Source organism: Equus caballus, chromosome 4, assembly GCF_041296265.1.
Source record: "Equus caballus isolate H_3958 breed thoroughbred chromosome 4, TB-T2T, whole genome shotgun sequence".
In the NCBI taxonomy this organism is placed as follows: Eukaryota; Metazoa; Chordata; class Mammalia; order Perissodactyla; family Equidae; genus Equus; species Equus caballus.
Window position 1 is genome coordinate 78,789,613 of NC_091687.1, and position 18,671 is coordinate 78,808,283.

The window sequence follows — 18,671 nt, forward strand, 5'->3', positions numbered from 1 at the left end:
GATGATTTATGTACAATGGTATTATTGGTAGACTTTTTTTTTTTTTTTTTTGGGAGCAAATGCCAAGGAAGGTCACATAGCATCTGATGGAGCCATATTTGAAATACAAAAATCTTACACTTCCAGTTCAGTCTAGTCCAGACTGCAAATAAATGTGAGCAAATGAATTCAAGCACAGAATTGCCTGAAAGCAGCTTGCATCAACCTACTTTTTTATTATAGTATTCTGCTGTTGCTTATCAAGAAGGTTCCTGTGGTGTTGATTACTAAAATATTTCTGGGTCTACCTAGATGTTTTTCATTCAGTAGTATGTTTATCAATTAGCAGAAAGTGGGGGGATTTAAAAACATTCTTCTTGTTTGTTTTTACTGCTGAAATATACTCTAGTGGAAATTTCAAATCAAATACTAGTTATCCTAAAAACAAGAAAAAGTTTCTCAGAAAAAAAGAAGGTAAAGGACTGGCATACCCTTCAGCTTGATTCTTTTTATTTTTTGCTGAGTAAGATTCACCCTGAGCTAACATCTGTTGCAAGTCTTCCTCTGTTTTGCATGTGGGTCGATGCCACAGCATGGCTGCTGAGGAGTGGTGTAGGTCCACGGCCAGGAACTGAACCTGGGCCACTGAAGCGGAGAATGCCAAACTTAACTACTGGGCAACCAGGCCGGCCCCCTAAATTGATTCTTTTATAATGAGAAGATAATAAGATGAATAAAAATATCATAGTGCAATTTAGCATGGCTAAATGTTAAATAAAATTAACCAGCCATTTCTGGAGTGGTATTGTTTGAAGGTGGTGAAGAAACTCTGGATCTTGTCTGGGAATATCGTGTCACCCTTAAGAACTTTGACGTTTTAGTTTTAAACCGCATGATCACATACACAGCAATTTCAACCAAAATACATCTGGCAAAGACATGCAAACTCAGGACTTGAATGCAGGCCGCCTGATTCTAAGTCCAGTGCTTTTTCAATACATTATGCCTGTACATTTCTTACAATCATATGCTAATAAAGACTATGTGATCAGGCCTTGATAAGCATCTGCTTTTCCACTAATAGGAGAGTGGGCATAGTTCACAACAGGTAAGCATTCTACTCAAGGCCACATGGAAATAAATGCCATAGACAGATCATTGGTAAATACCTCATTACGTGATTGTGAGTCACCAATGTTTGAGTGTACATTATGGACCAAGCTCTTTATCTTAAGTTACTTCAAATTTTTATGACTATTAAAGGAAGATACTATTATCCCTGTTTTAAAGATGGAGAGCTAATGCCCAGAAGAGACTTGCCCAAAGCTACTTATCCAGTTGGTGGTGGAGACAGGGCTAGAAAGCAGGTCATTGTCCTCTCTGGCCAGTGTTGGCACTCATGTTTTCTATTTTGTTTAAGTTTTATTTTAGAATTAAATATATTCCACTTGGATCATCACATTTTATTTCATTGTTTTTATGTTTATGGAATAGCTTTGTAAATGTCATTTCCTCAATTCTCCTACTTAGCACCCTTTATGAAAGAACTATTCTTTCACCCAGGTTATGGTTAGGGAAATTGAGTCAGAGCTGAGATTTCACAATAAGCTTTCAGACCAGTGCTCAAATCCTGGGCCTCGCGCCATCCGTTCCAGTATTCCAGCTTTGTTACTTATTGAGCAACCACTGCAAGCACGGTTTACATGACATCCGACAGCTCTCAGCACGTGCACCACCAACTTAATTCAGATTTTAGCTCACCAGTGACTCAGGAGCAGGGCACTTGGATGCAGCTCTTCGTGGCACTTTCCCAAGGAGCACCCAACCTGGAGGTTCTCTCAGGCGTGAGGGGAGGTTTCACACTAAGAAATCCTATTCCCTCTAACCTGGGCCAAAGATGAGCTGTCCCTCACCAGGCATCATCCCAGGGAGGCCTAGGCTCCCCCCCGGGGTGCAGCCATGGCTTACAACTGAGAGTGCTGAAAAGACCAGGCACTGGGGCAGAGTACATTATCTTAGGAGCTCAAAATTAATACTGTTTTGGAAATAAAAAGGAAACAGAGTAGCTTGTGGTTACAACTGAAACAGATGGAGTAACACGAAACTGGTACCAAGAAACCAGCCAGCAAGTCCTTCCTCGGATCCCTCATTTTTTAATGCCTTTTCTCCTTTCCCTAGACCAGTCTCACGTTAGGGTTTGAGGAATGCTAAGACCAAAAATCTGGTCATTTTTGGAGGAATTTGATGGTGTTCCATTCGATCCGAGCGTGTAAGGCCTGACTCACCTGAGGCTCTTCTGATTTCTTTCTCTACTATTTTGTTTCACATGAGAAAGAAGGAAGAGAATTTTTTAATTCCCTTCTCCCTCCTTCTATTTTCTTGGCTTGTTTAGAGTATAAATATTACAGGCTCCTATGAGAGAAACGTGGCTGCAACAGCTTCTTATTTATTCTGTCTTAAGAAAATAATATTAATGTAATAAAATTGAGCTTGGACTCTTTGGACATTTAAATTCAGTAGGCATGTTTACTGAAGTCTAGAAGATAGTTCGTTATCTTCTGTCATTTCTTGTCTTCCCCTTCACTTCTCTTGTCTCTTTTTTTTTTTTTTTTGAGGAAGATTAGCCCTGAGCTAACTACTGCCAGTCCTCCTCTTTTTGCTGAGGAAGACTGGCCCTGAGCTAACATCCATGCCCATCTTCCTCTACTTTACATGTGGGACGCCTACCACAGCATGGTGTGCCAACCGGTGCCATGTCCACACCCAGGATCCGAACTGGTGAACCCCAGGCCGCCGAAGTGGAACATGCGAACTTAAACGCTGCGCCACCGGGCTGGCCCCCTCTTGTCTCTTTTAGTCTGCCAGTGTCCTGTTTTTTCTGCAGATATCTACGTCTGCTTCTGACATGTATTCTTTTCCCTATTTTCTTTCTTTCTCTGTGCTGTACACCTTTCTTCATTTGCATTGCTTATATGTACCCCTTTCTTTATAGCTTAATGTTTGATTACCCTCCCTTCCTTCCTTTTCTCTTCCTTTCTTCCACAAATCTTTATCAAATTCTTCCACTGGGCTAGGATTTTGCAACCTCTAAATCTATTATCCATTCCCTAAGTGTAACTGTGTCATAATCATACTATTAAGATAACTATTTCCAAATTTAAATATTTTAAAATTTTAATTGATTTAACTAATACTATATTGAATTCAAATTTGAAAAGGGAAACCCCAATAATTCCACCAACCTGGTTTTTTAAGATTAGAAAATTTGCCTCCTTTACAAAAGCCTGCACTCACTATATTTATATGAGGAAAATTATTCTTTTTTTCCTCTAAAATATTTAATTTCCCCCCCTTTGTTTGAGGAATATTGGCCCTCACCTAACATCCGTGCCCGTCTTCTTCTTTTTTATATGTGGGATACCTGCCACAGCATGGCCTGATAAGTGGTGTTAGATCCGCTCCCTGGATCCGAACCAGCGAACTCTGGGCCACCGAAGCAGAGTGCATGCATTTAACTGCTACACCACCAGGCCGACCCCAAAGATTTAATTTTTTAAAAGAGAATGGGATATGGGGGAGGAAAATGTGGTGCAGGAGAGAAGAAATACACATGTGAGATGTCATGCTCGTTGCTCGAAACAAGTGCAGAGGATGTGCTGTATAGAGCAGTTCAGTAAAGGCTTAAAGACAGAGATGTTCCTGGAAGTGCTCCTTTAGCAAGGCTGAAGATTTTGGACTCTGGGGTGTGGAATTTAGTTGTAGTTCTTGTTGTTTGAATGGAATCCTATGTGGCCCAGTCTGTGAGTTGAACAAAATAATTTAGTCCGATGGGAAGAAACAAAGCACTTAGTTTCACATGTTTCATAACTACAGAGGGGCCTCCTCATCTGCAGTGCTGTGTGGATCTCAATGACCTTTCTATGTTGTGTTTCTCCAGTGCCTGAGTAACCAGCTCTGCTGGGTCCTGCTGCATCTCCTCCAACGTGTCAGCACTTTTGGTCACAGGCCTTTGGTCACCTTAGGTCTGGAGTATTGATAGCAACACTTCCTTGGGGGCAGTAGCTAGCATGGTTCCAGTTTATAGGAGTTGCCAAATAGTTCTTAACATAAGTCATCACTTATTAATTTACCTGCTTTTTGCGTTGAGGGTCTTGTATATGAAATTCTATTTAAGTTTCACATGTTAGATAACAGAAACAAATGAATAGCAAAGGTAACTATTTTGACAATTTAAATATAGATAATGTTGGTGGTAGGTGGTCAAGGAGAGATGGTGGATTGCCTCTGGATTGTGAAAGAAAAAAGAAGATAGTATGGAACAGTATTTTTAGGAGAGGGAGAGACAAGAAGAAGGTGGTAACCAAAAGAAAAGAGCAGATGTATGGGAATGGGAAGAGAAAAGAGAGAGAACTTTTTTGAACTAAAGAGAGAGTATTATTTATCTAACTCTTCTCATTCTTCAAGTCTCAGGCCAGATAACCTCTCTTCCAGAAAGCCTTCTAACATTTTCTATCTATTGTATGGACACTTCTATTGTTTGTATTTTCCAATTAATCTATTATTAAATTTATTAATTGCCAATTAATTGTGCACTATTTTAGAACCTGTCTTTAGTAGTTAATTAAATCTTTGGGATGTTATTTAGCATTCTCCAGGATAGTGGCTTATTGTCCAAGTTAGACTTATAATGACTGGGAGTCAAGGACTATATCTTATAAATTCTAATCTTCTTTTGCAATGCCTAGCATGGTTGTTGCCACAGAGAAGTTCATTAACTGGAGGAAGGATGACAGGACACGTGTGTCAGGGAGGTGACAGGAGAGGGAGTGAATGGAGAGAGGACATAGGACTGAGGTGCAAGGATGGATGAGGAAGAAGGGCTGTGTTGATTGGTTGGGTGGGTGGGTGGATGAGTGGGTCGGGGAGAGAAGTAGGAAAAGGAGTTGCCTTGTGCTCATGGTGCCCACTGAATATGTTTAGATACTGCAGGGGGATGAGAATGGTATTCTTTTAGTTTCTTTTATTAGGAGGTTTATCATTTTTGGAGATTTCCTTTTAAAAGAGTGAATTTAAATTGGAAGGAAGTATACTTTAGCATGTGTAGGGGAGGAAGAACATTTCCTTTACCCACTGGGTCCTTCTGGCTTGACTACGAATTAAATTGGCATGAGACAGAATAGCAGGAGAAAATCAAACAAAGCTTTATAATGTGTATACATGGGAGAGAACCAGGAAAACTGAGTAACTGGCCAAAAAGGCAGAGGCTGCTTCCTTAAATGCTTTTTTCAGCTAAAGACAATGGAAGATGTTGGGGGTAGTGGAGTGAACTTCAAAGAGGAGGAAGGCAATTCACATGGAAATGGACAAGAAAATGTTTGGTAGAACATCAATAAGGATGAGCTTAGCAAGGTCCTCTCTGTCTACCGATACCCCAGAGTTATCTATGGTGATGGCCTGTCCTCGGGACAGGCCTTCTATCTTAAATTCTTTTAGGCGGTTAGGGGGAAGTTCAAAGTTTCTTTCAGAGTCTTTTGTTCTTAAAAATAATCAAGCCAAAGAGACACCATTTCAGTTGGCCAATTCTGATCCCCCACACATGTTAATAGCACTTGGGTTTGTGTAATGGCCTATGGATGATATACACATGTATTTACCTACCCATAAATATACATATGCTTTACTTTTTGATGTTTCTCAGTTCTTATTTAATGATCATAAATGACATTTTAAAAATTAAAGAAAAATTTATTTATCAAATTTCAACAATATTTTGACCAATTTAAGTGGATTTGAAATAACTGAGATGCAGTGCTCAAAATTTCTGCTGTGGTTAAAGCAATAGTCTGATATATGATTGCATTTGAAGGAAAATATAGCTTTCAAATTCTGATCCAACATATTGACAATTCCTCTCTAACTTTCTGTTTTTGATAACAGGACATTTCCAAGTTTGCTGAGAAAGACAATATAGTTCTTGGAGAAGGTGGAATCCAACTGAGTGGAGGTCAGCGAGCAAGGATTTCTTTAGCAAGGTGAATAGCTGATTATTGGTTCAGTGAGCCTTTGCTGTAAATATCATGCATGTAAAAAGTTAAGGACGTTTCTCTGTTTCTTTATATTCTGTTTCTGGAATTGAAAAATGCCTGGGGTCTTAAAGCTAGCAAGTTAAGAATCACCTTTAAAGAACTATAGATAATGACATAATATTCATATCTGGTAAAGACGATGGCTTTTTCAAAATGCATACCCTTATTCCGGTGTGTGTATGTTTGTTTGCCTTATGATATGGGTTACTAAAAATGGAAAACTCTGGCTTTCTATATAGTACAAGGAAAGAGAAGAGAAGATATGAATTTTCATTTAGTCCATCATATAGTCCCATAGCACTTGCTTGTTATCTTCAACAATAATTTATACTGCAAAGGTTCTTTTAGATTTCACTTTGACTTTTTCCATTTGTTTGCTTTTATTACTTTTCTTTCTTACATGTTGATTGATTACAATTTTCTTTTTACAGAAAATATCAAGAATTAAACTTAAAAAACTGAATCCTATGTGGTTGGGATAGGGATAGTGCTACTAACAACCACCCCTGAAAAATTTAAATATTATCAAGAAATTATCTCATTTCCATTAATATGGGACTATATCTTCATCTTATTACTAAGATCAACTTAATGAAGATTTACTTGCTCATGAAATTTTTTTTTAACTTAAAAAGTAAAATATTGTGGGTATACATTTTTATGGTGAATTACACATCCTTTGCTTGTTTGGAATTTTTATGAATATGATACAGAGATTGAGGCTCTAAGGAGCAAAGTACAATATCACTCATACAGCCACAACAGCACTGCTACCCATTTGTTGGTAGCAGTCAACACTGAAAAACATTAAAAATGTTTTTTTTGTTCAGCAAGCTGTGCTGTGGTGGCGTCCCATATAGGAGAATGAGAATGACTTACAACTAGGATACACAACTATGTGCTGGGGCTTTGAGAAGGGTGGAAAAACAGATTTAGCTCAGGGCCAGTCTTCCTCACCAAAGAACCACGGGCAGAGCTCAGAAACTTAAAAAAAATCTTCACATAAGCGCTGCAATTTAGTCGCTGTCTCTGACATTTTACAGGATTGAAACAGTCTATTTTCTTTTTTGTTTCCCCACCAAAATGCAACGTCTTTAAGGGCAGGGACTGTATAATTTATACCATTGTATTCCCAGCTCATAGCATGTCCATTAGCTCTAAATAGATACTATTATTAAAAGGTTTTGTTTTTTTTTAAGGTAACATTTTAAATTGTATGGTATGATGTAATTCAGTTTGTAACTTTTGCTAGTTTATGCCGCTTACATTTAGCAAAACCACTTCTGTGATTCTTGGAGTGTTGTGAAAAGCCATAAAAATCATCTATGACATATCTTTTTGTTACTTGAAATTATCTACTAAATGACATTGGAAATATTGAGGAAATCTAATTTAATTTCCATTTTTTTTTTTAGAGCAGTGTACAAAGATGCTGATTTGTACCTATTAGACTCTCCTTTTGGATACCTAGATGTTTTAACAGAAAAAGAAATATTTGAAAGGTATGTTCTCTGAATAACTCATAATGCACGTGCTAAAAGACAAGAAAGAACCACGATACCATCATAGAACTGCATATTACCCCTTGAGAAATATGTCCACCATTGTGACTCAGTGTGACATAACACTTAAATCTGGTCTTCCCTTCATGGGGAAGAGTCAAGATCATTTCCCTTAGAACCTTTTCTGACCATCTCATGCCAAACCAATTTCTTCCATAGCTACAGTTATAGCAATCACTATCTAGGTAATTTTAACAGTATTATTGCCTTGTGACCTATCTTATGTTGTTTTATTGGTTATTATACTTATTTTTACTTTTTTTTGTGTCAGTATTTTATTCCATCTCCTCCTTAGAAAGTAAACTTCTTAAGGAACTAAACAAGCTGAATGTTTTAATGTCAGCGAATGCTCCTGGTATTCATCTACCTCAATACCTCCCTCAGAACCTCTCCCTCAGTCTCAGGGAACTCAGGATTTGCATTGCATTGGAGGTCCCATTAGGGCTCAATGTATGTGAAGTTCCTAGGAGGAACAATTGGTTATATGACTTCATTTCAAAGGTTCAAAGTGATTTCATGGACTATGAAGTAGTTTGTTAGGAGAATTATGATGATACTCTTCTAGAAATAAAGTTTTTAAGCAATGAGGATATAGATGTATTGTGTGTATAAAATGGCTGTGTTATTCTTAGAAGCAGCTTTCTCAGAATTTAGTTAAATGTAATACCTAGGATGCTATTTTCATAATCCCTGTGACTAAAAGTAACTTCTTACAAGATAAACTTTGCTAGTTATGTTAGTATGTTCGAGTATAATTCAAAATGATTTCTCTTTTTATACAGTATATAATGTTTTAAAGCCTAAAAGAAATTGGTTTCCTTTTGATGGTTCGAGTCAGGATATACTTGTAGACTTCTAATTGTATTAAAGGAGGGTCAAATTTGTTATCCAATTCTCAGGTTTGTTGTTTTTTAACAAATCAGATTAGTCTTAATATAAGCTCTTGAGAACTAAATTAGTGGTCAATTCAAAATGTAAAAGGAAATTAATAGAAAATTTAAAGAACAAGAGAGCTCTGATACTTTAGAAAACACATAGAAATATAGACCCCCCAGGAATCTTAAAGAGCATCAAACAATTCCGTCATTTTCTAGATGAATAAAACAAGACCCAGAGGGTAATCAATTTGCTCATCAAACATTTATTTAATATCAGATAATTAGTTTCACTGTAAGTTTGTTAACATTCAACTTTACAATATAGAATACTGTAATAATCTAATAATACAGTATTTTATGCTATGATAATTCAAAAGGCACCAAATTCATTACTGAATATTTACTTTTAGAATTAAGTATATTAATAGCATTGTATGGTAGAGGTATAATATGAGAATGTATTAGTAAAATGTTAAAATGCAATACATATGCTATTGTAATAAAGTGTTTACAAATTTGATCTTATTTATATCTTTTTATATTCTTAAAGCTGTGTCTGTAAATTGATGGCCAACAAAACTAGGATTTTGGTCACTTCTAAAATGGAACATTTAAAGAAAGCTGACAAGATATTAATTTTACATGAAGGTAGCAGCTATTTTTATGGGACATTTTCTGAATTGCAAAATCTACGGCCTGACTTCAGCTCAAAGCTCATGGGATATGATTCTTTCGACCAGTTTAGCGCAGAAAGAAGAAATTCAATCCTAACTGAGACTTTACGGCGTTTCTCATTAGAAGGAGATGCTACTGTCTCCTGGAACGAAACAAAAAAACAATCTTTTAAACAGACTGGAGAGTTTGGTGACAAAAGGAAGAACTCTATTCTCAATCCAATCAACTCTATAAGGAAATTTTCAATTGTACAAAAGACTCCGTTACAAATGAATGGCATTGAAGAAGATTCTGATGAGCCTTTGGAGAGAAGGCTGTCCTTAGTTCCGGATTCGGAGCAGGGAGAGGCCATCCTGCCTCGAAGCAATGTGATCAACACTGGTCCCACATTTCAGAGACGAAGGAGGCAGTCTGTTTTGAATCTGATGACCCGCTCCTCAGTGAACCAAGGTCAAAGCATTCACCGAAAGACAGCGACATCCACACGAAAAATGTCACTGGCCCCTCAGGCGAACTTAACTGAAATGGATATCTATTCAAGACGGTTATCTCAAGATAGTGGCTTGGAAATAAGTGAAGAAATTAATGAAGACGATTTAAAGGTGTGTATAAATTATTAGGTGGTTTAATAAATTATTCTGTGTTTTTTTTCCCTCAGAGTGCAACTGAATGGAATGTAATATAAAGTACGTAACAAAACTTCCTCAAATTATGGGTTTAGGATGAGGTTTATCTTAAGGGCTAGTGTTGGGTCCTTTACTAGGCCAATAGTAATCATTATAAATTAGAAAAAGTATAAATTATTATAAATCCGCTTTATTACCAACTTAAAAATCTCTCTAGGAAGAGGTGGAGTATAAATAAATATATAAACAAATAATGGCTTTCGTTACTTAGGGACCAAGAAATCTTTCTGTAGAGAGGTACCCTAAATAAGGTCTGTCAACATCTAGTCTCTTGACAGTAACTCACATTCTGGTTTATACATTAGTCTCACCTGAATTTAGTTACTGTGGGCTTTTTTATCTTTTAAATTTGCTTTATACATTGGATTTCTGGAAAATTTTCTTTTAGAAAAGATATGTGAAACTCAGTATATACTAGCACCAACCTTCAGATAGAAAGTCTTTTACATTAAATTTTAAAGAATAAAATGTTTTTGTTCGTAAAATAGGAAGGAATGTAAAAGAAGAGGGGTTTTATTTGTTTTTTGTTTTTTGCTAGAAAAATACCTTCAGTGCCTTGGGTGAAACAGGCAGGGTAGTAATGAATTGATCTATTAAATGGCACAGATCAGTTAAGAGCAGTGTGAACTTTGGCAAGTCACAAGTCATTCAACATGTCTGGACAAAAATTTCCTCCTTTGTAAAATGAGGCAACAGAATAGGTGATCTCTAAAACACATCCTTTGAGTGTTTCTATAATTTTAAAAAGGTTTCCTAAAAGATAATTTATGTATATTGTTTTAGTATCAATCTGAATGAATTTCTCAAACCTGAACCTATAAATTTAGTTATAAAGAATGATCTCCTTGACTGATAATAGTTACTATTTATTGATTGCTTCTGGTGCTAGGCAGCCTATACTTAGTCCCCACCCACCCTAGAAGTTACCTATGGTTACCCTCACTTATAGACAAGGAAACTAAAGTTTAGAGAAGTTCAGCTGCCCAAATTCACGCAGCTCCTAGGAAGTCAATGGTGGAGTCCAGATTCAAATCCAGGTTTATTTGACTCCAAAAATCTTTACACCTAACCAGTGTGCTGTATTCTGATTTCATAGGACCCCTTCTTTGAGGTTCTAGTGCTTCTGTGAATTTTGTTGACTCCATAAGATACAAATCTATCCTTTACCTTTGGAATATCTGGAATTCCTCATTTTCAGATTTTAGAAATGGGTCTATTAAAGGACAAATAAAGACTTCTAGGGGTATATACTCAGGGTTAGAAGTCTGTAACTTAAGTCACAGCTGGCAAGAGAGATAATCCTAGGTACTAAGGAATGTACAAACATGAGTTGGCCTTCAGGTCTGTTGGAAGACCTCTATAGCTAGCAAAATTCCAAACTCTATTTGCACATGGACCCCAGAAGAAATAAGTTAAATCAAGGAGAGTTCTGAGAAGCTTCAGTTTGATGATACCATTTATTTGATAAAAAGTGTGACACTGTTAAGCATTAAAATGGTAAAATTGTTCAAAAATAATACAGTTAAATCAGTGGTATACTTTCAGAATTTCGAAGAAGTACAGTGTTTATCATTTTTTCAAAAGCTGCATTACTGCAGTGGACATTATACTGGCTGTGGGGTGACATCATGCATGCCATTCCTCGTTGTTTATGTTTGTTGAAATTCACTTAGCTTCAAATAGTAATATTCCTTTACTGCCACACATTCAAAATAAAACCAAAACAGTGGTGTGAAACTGTACTGTCTCGTTGTAATAACCATAATTCTTTTTGTCAGGAATGCTTTTTTGATGATGTGGAGAGCATACCAACAGTGACTACATGGAACACATACCTTCGATATATTACTATCCACAAGAGCTTAATTTTTGTGTTAATTTGGTGTTTAGTTATTTTTCTGGCTGAGGTAAGAATTTTCTGTTGTAAAATATTACTGTGATTTAAAGTTAAATTAAGAATAATTTGGAAGGATATATACATATATATGCACACACATATATAAATGTATATATGCATATATAAGTAAATATAAGTATACGTGAGTATATGTAATTTTATATCATATGGTGGTATATATAGTTTCATATAGTTTTTCTATTGATATTTTATTTCATACGTACATAACATATAAAATACACTTAAACACATATCTTCTGTATGAAAAGTTTTTGATACAGAGGTTCAAAACCTCAAAGTAGAATACATTTATATGGATTGAAATTAGACACTGAAAATCATTCTGTACTAAATTTTAAATTCATTTGACTCTAGATGTTGCATTATTAAATATGCAAATGATGAATCCACCTATAAATGACTATTTCTTCACAAAATGAAATAACTATATCCTAGTGGCTTAGTAATCCTTTTAAACAATCCTTTCAGAGATTTACCCACTTGCTTACGCAATCTTTTTGTCTATAGTGCCACCATTGTGGTTTCTTTGCCATGTCCCTGCTGTCCTTCACATCACCATGTTAAAAGAAGGGCGGAGGTGCAAACAGCACAGTAGACCACATCAGCGTAAGCTGGTTGGTGGATGAGGTTTTTCTCTAGATCAAGAGCAGCCACCTAAATGCCCAAAGGGACCTGGCAGAGAATGTCTGCAGGTGAAGTGGCTTTGAGGCTGAATGGAGGGCATTTGCCCTCCAATTGTCTAAAGGGGACAACTGCAACTCAGTACCAGCCAAGGACTTCCCATTTGGGAATTTGGATCAGTTTTTGTAATTCTTCTTATTTATCAAGATAAGGTGGAAATCCAAAATTTCCTGGAAAATGTTCCGATTTTTGAGTGTGGGTAGTTGATTAAATAAAAACAAACAAATGAACACTATATGGGCACAAGAAAACACATCTGTGGATTGGATTCAGCCTGTGAATGACTATTTATTCCAGATATTTATTCCAGAGGGCACCACTGGACGTGCACTAATATACAACCTAAATAACATTAAGGCCCATGCTGCCTTCAGGGAAGAAATGACCCAGGTGAAGAACTGCCTCTCCTGAGACAGTATAAATGCATACATTACTGAAACAAACTTGAACTACGTGTTTTTCCTGTTGTTAGACTGTTTCTAACTTCAGTTAAGAAGTCTACATAAAAGTCATCATCCTCCCTGACCAAGTAAGATAATGTTAAATATCTAAAGGTATATGCCAAAAAGTTGTACATACTACTTCACCTATAAACCAACAGTTTCCATTTGATCTTTGAGTTCTCGTGATAACTCTTCTTTTTCCCTCCTGCTATTTTAAGTTAATAAACCAAATGGAGACTTGATGCAAGATGCAGCATACAGCATTAGCTGTGGAGTCAGACTGACCTGGCTGTGACCTAACTCTGTCTTCTTAACACTATGAAACTGAGCAAGTTAGTTAGCCGCTCTGAGCCTCAATTTCCTCCTCTATAAAATGGAAGATTGCAAATAGTACCAGCTTCCTAAGTCATTTTTGCATCTTAAGAGACATCATGATTATAAAGCACTTAATGTAGGGCTTGGCACACAGCGAGCGGTGCTAGTTGCTGTTCTCATTAATATCCCTAATGTCATATCATTGTTATGAAGCTCAAGATAGTTTGAGGTGAATGTGTTTATAACAGAGATATAATAAAAGTTTCAATAATCCCTTTTACGCTCTAGCGAAAATATGCGGTTTGGGTAATTTGACACTCTCACATTAACGTGATTAACATGAGTAATAAAAATTGCATTGAAATGTATTTCAAACTTGCCTCATTAATCTTTGCCAGTTATGCCAAATGACCAACATTAATGTGAATGAAACCCAGTCCTGTGCAACATTTAATGCCAAACCAGCCCTTTATAATTGTTAGTGATTTGAACCTCTGCATTGAAAGATTGCATTACTTGATTGTCTTCAATTTATAGAGTTACATGAGAAAACATGGGCCTATCTGAATATGGTGGTGATTTATGTTTATTTACAAGACCTTTGTGCCATGCAACTCCATAGAGTTGAACTTATACACCTTTTGAAATGATGTACAATTAATTAATTAATTAGTAATTGAGCATTGAGCTGCTGCACATGTGTACAATATTATTAGGTCACTTAATCAAGAAGACAGTGATCCTTTGTCTTTGGGTTAGAAAGTAAATTACAACAGAGAATGTAAATGCTGTGTAACTACCCATTATTAGTCGAGCTCTCACAAGTATTGTAAAAAATTATCTTTTTAATGGACAAAACAATTGATAATGCCATTTTCTAGGCAAGAAATAATGTAATAAATGATGAGCCTTTTTGGCCAATATCCTGGAGGCATTGCCAATTAACTGACTCTCAAAATTTTGATTCACAAAAATTTGGTGATAGTAGACAAATAGTAATTGTTTTAATTATGTGCACAGTTATGCAGCTAAACAAATCACTCACTGATGTTCACAGTTCTGTCAGCTTATTTGAATCAAAATTTACCTAGTTTTTCTTTTAGACGAAGCTTCTTTCTTAATACCAGTGTTCACCTTTCTTATTACCATTGAATATCTCATTGGTGCTTTGTGTCATGGTACAGATGCTAAGCCAGGAAGATAGTTTAGTCCTTTTACACTTTGTTTAGAGCCTAATACTCGTCATGATCAGAGAAACTAAAGAAAGGTTAAGATACATTTTTTCCTTGATAAAAATGATTTATCCATTTTGACTTTTCATAGGGGTGTACTTCAATTTGGATTTTGTGATTTTATAGAATAGGTTCAATCTGCCTCTCTTTTACAGTATAAAATACTTAGCCTTTTTTATTTCTTCAAATTGCTAAACCGAAAAAAACTAGTTTGGTCTATTAAGTTTGTTGCCACTTATCGTTGGTGTGTAATTTTGATAAGGGAGTCAGTCTGCATTTTCCCAGTCCAGGGCAATATCTTCAGTAAGTTCTTACGTATTAGCAGCTCGGTTATAGGCTGTAAAATCTCTATTACGTTGGTTTTTCTAGTGCTCCTATTTGGCAGTGCGTCATTGACTAGAGAGAGAAGAAATGCAAATAATAGATTAGGAGGCAGTTTCCTGATTTCTTTTCCAACAACCAGAGAGTATTGTTGTTGACTGGACTATCTAAAGATTCCATTTAGTGATTTTTAAGAAATGTGTCAGAGAACTGCCGTGTCTTATTCCTTTATGATTTCCCTTCTGTTAATGAGGAATCCCTGGGTGGCTTTACATTATTAGTAAAATAGACGTCATATATTCTCATATTACCACTGCTGGTAGTGATTGATAACAGTTCTTTTAAGGCAGCTTTACTTAGCATGGGTCTGTGTTTTAGACCATGATTCGACCTGCAAAGCCTTGAAATCTGTGTATTAAGTCATGACAAGGTGTCACATTACTATTACCGCCTGCCATTCATTCAGCCATTTACTCATTCAACACATATTTTTCAAGTTCCTTCAATATGCCAGGCACAATTCTGTGTTGCTGTGTATACAGTGAGTAACAAACAGAATGTACAGATGGAATATAAGATGTACTTATGTTTATAGTGTAAACAGAACATTTGTTATGCTGTGCTCCTTTGGTAAAAACTCAAAATGTCAATAGTATTTTAATAGGTATTCATTTATACACAGATCTCATTTTGTGACTTGGGAAGTAGCTCTGAATTCTGTGTATGTCCAAAGTTTGTAGAATGAATTGGTTTTGATTCTTTATCTTGAACCTACATAACATAACATCACCTGCTTTTTCAAATGTATTTTCTATATGATCATTATATAATTTTTTCTCTGCTGACATTTGTAAGTGCATTTTTAAGTATCCTGTTATCCATCCATTCCTTTACCTATTAAATACAGATTTACTTAATGCCTACTGTTGACCAGGTATGGTACTAGGCATAGTACCGAGCCTAGTGGTACTATGGGAAAGAGGACAAGAATGGCTCTTCCCTGCTCTTTTGAAGCACATTCTGAGGGAGAACATAGGCGATCAATACATTTTGATGGAAATGATTACAGAACGTGATAAGCGCAGAGGGAAATAAATAGCAGCTAAGATAAAGGTGAGAGCAGGAGGGGATGGGGGAACTTTCTGAGGGATTGACATTTGGCTGACACCTGAAAGATAAGACAAGTCACACCTGCAAAGACTGAGGCAAATGCAAAGGTCTCAGAAGGATTTGGTGAATTACGGAAACTGAGAGGAGGCCAGCATAATGGGGGGTGGAGGGGACAGGTGTTGGAGAGAGAAGCGTGTAGCATGTGGTGATGTTAGAAAAATAGGTAAGAACCAGACTCGCGGGACCACTGGCTGTAGGAAAGAGCTTGAGTTTTATTTTGAATACAATAGGGAACCTTTGATAGGCTTCAGCCAGGATATGACATGATCTTTTCTATGTTTTAAAAAGATCACTCCATCTACTATAAAGTGAAAATGGATTGGATGGGGACATGAAGGGAGGTAGGGACATCTGGTATCACTGGAACAGATTGCTCTTGTTGTCTAGGCTCAATATCCAAGGCACTGAGAACCTTAAGTCATATTTAAAGGCCTACGCAGATATTCCACAGTGAAATATTCAGGAGTGTCTTCTCTGTAGCCTATTAAAGCTCTTCGTGAAAGGGTGCTGGACCACTATACCTTGTTTGCTTGGATTCACATTTTTGAGCCTTTTATACGTCTGGCCTTATTACATTATTACATTGCCCTTGGCAGTTTTCTTCTCTTTCACGCCTATTTTCTTTAGTTGTGAATAGCAGACTTGTGTCTGACCAGGTTGTGCTATGGGAGGGTTCCTCACAGGTCCTGAATGCATTCTTGCTCTAGTTCTATATCACATCTTATTTTTGAAGCCATACTGTTTCGATTTTACTACATACATGATCACCTTTCATCCATCACATCTCCTAAGATGTGTACTAATCATTTAGCAAATAAGTCTTTCAAATGTAGACATTTGGCTTCTCTTTCTGTATGTATCTATATGATATTCTACCCCTGCACTTCATTTTTTTAAAGTAATGTAAACAAATTTTCTACGTAATTCTAATTCATCCTGGCTTCTAAATCCTGGCTACATCTTCTTTTGCATCTTAGGGCCATTTGCAAAGTTTGTGAATCATCTTCTTGGCCATTCATGGATCTATCCTTAGAGAATGCCATCATCAGATTCCTGATGCCCAACATGGACATATAATAAATTCTCTGTCTACAACCCTATATAACTAATAGTTATTATAGTCTATGCATGCTCTGTCTGAAACAGCAGTCACCAGCCATGTATGACCATATAAATTAAGTGACGTTAATTAAAATGAAACAAAATTTAAAATTCAGTTGCTCAGTCATACACACTAGCCACATTTCAAGTGATTGAATGCTGCGTGATAAGTGGCAACAATATTGAACAGCGCAGATATAGAACATTTCTATTATTGTAGAAATTTCTATTGGACAGTGCTGATTTAAACTGTACTGTTTTCCATGTGATATGGAGTGATATTTGAAACCCTGAAAAAACTGCAAATAAGAACCTTTTTGCTTTTCTTCTTTAATCTTCCAGGACTGTCACTCTATGATAAACTACATGAACTTTATAACCTTAAAACATTTTGGAAATGAAACAATAAAACTTGCTTACTCAATTGTTTCTATATGCCCCAAATATTTTTAGTAAAGACATTATGTCAAGTCCTTGGAAATGTCTTTCTTCCGGTCAATAAAAGCAGTTTGGACTGGTGGTTCCATGTCTCTGTCCACAAGTGGTCTCTATCCACAAAAGCCAGAAAATAACTTTTATTACACTGACTAGACCAGGTCTTTGGAAAACTGTTTTGGTTATTGTTGCATAGTAAATATTATAAAATATGTGTTTCTGGAATTTACTCCCATCCTGAAAATGTTGGCAATGCCAGTATTATTGACACTTTCTTAATTGGAACAAAGGAGGACTATAATAACTGAAGAGTGACTCAGAAATATACCCTTACCTAGGTTCTTGAGAAATATCATTAGTCTTAGGAAATAGGAAAACAATTGTACTGGAACAAAGACTTTTGAAATAGATTATTGCCGAGGTTCTTGTCATTTGAATTTCAAGGAAACAAGAATAGTTTTTCTTCTTATTAATACAGTCTTGGAGGCTGTGTATACAGTGAAAAAAGTCAGAAAGTAAGGATGATACCTTTAGATTTTTCATCATTATATTCCTATATGATATGTAAATTTAACTAAAATTTATACACCCCTTTAAAGTGTAGGACTTCATAATGTAATTTCTTGATTAATGCTGTGTTATCAATAAATTAGTTTATATAGTATTATTAAATAATCAAGATAAATTTCAGTATGAAGTAAGACATAGGTTTCTTATACCAAGCATATTTGTTTGTCCCCTGTTAACTTTTATGCTGTGTTCCTTTTCAAAATTACTTTACTCACAATTTCGTGGTTCTTTTTTCTATTTTATTCTTTGGTAACATTATTTTTGGGCTAATTGGGTAGTTTCAGTCATTTCTAGTAGTATGATTGTGATGGCATCAACACAAGATTGTTTCTCACAGGGCTTAGGAGAATAGAATGCCAAATTGAAATAGAACAGAGTACAGGTCATTTAAATGTCAAAGGAACTACAAAAATCACATTTGATAAAAAATTTTTTTGGTCTAGTTATAGTATAGAACATTTTTCCCTCAGCCAAATGTTTCCACTTTGAGAAAACCCAAAATAATTTTCATACCAGTGGAGTATGTTTTAACCTGAGTGCACTTATGTTTATTCATAAACTGTGAATTTTTACATTGTTGAAACTTTTAACTAATTTTCATAAACATTAATCTCATCTT

At 36.0% G+C, this 18,671-nt stretch overlaps 1 protein-coding gene across 3 annotated transcripts in view; it reads left to right on the forward strand.

Annotated features, from left to right (window-relative positions):
* The window catches only part of CFTR (CF transmembrane conductance regulator), a 167,171-nt gene that overhangs the window by 87,533 nt on the left and 60,967 nt on the right, over positions 1-18,671 (forward strand). For all 3 annotated transcript variants that reach the window (XM_070264278.1, NM_001110510.1, XM_070264277.1), the window contains 4 exon segments: positions 5,917-6,011; positions 7,481-7,567; positions 9,056-9,782; positions 11,645-11,773. In XM_070264278.1, the coding sequence (XP_070120379.1) occupies positions 5,917-6,011; positions 7,481-7,567; positions 9,056-9,782; positions 11,645-11,773 (1,038 nt within the window).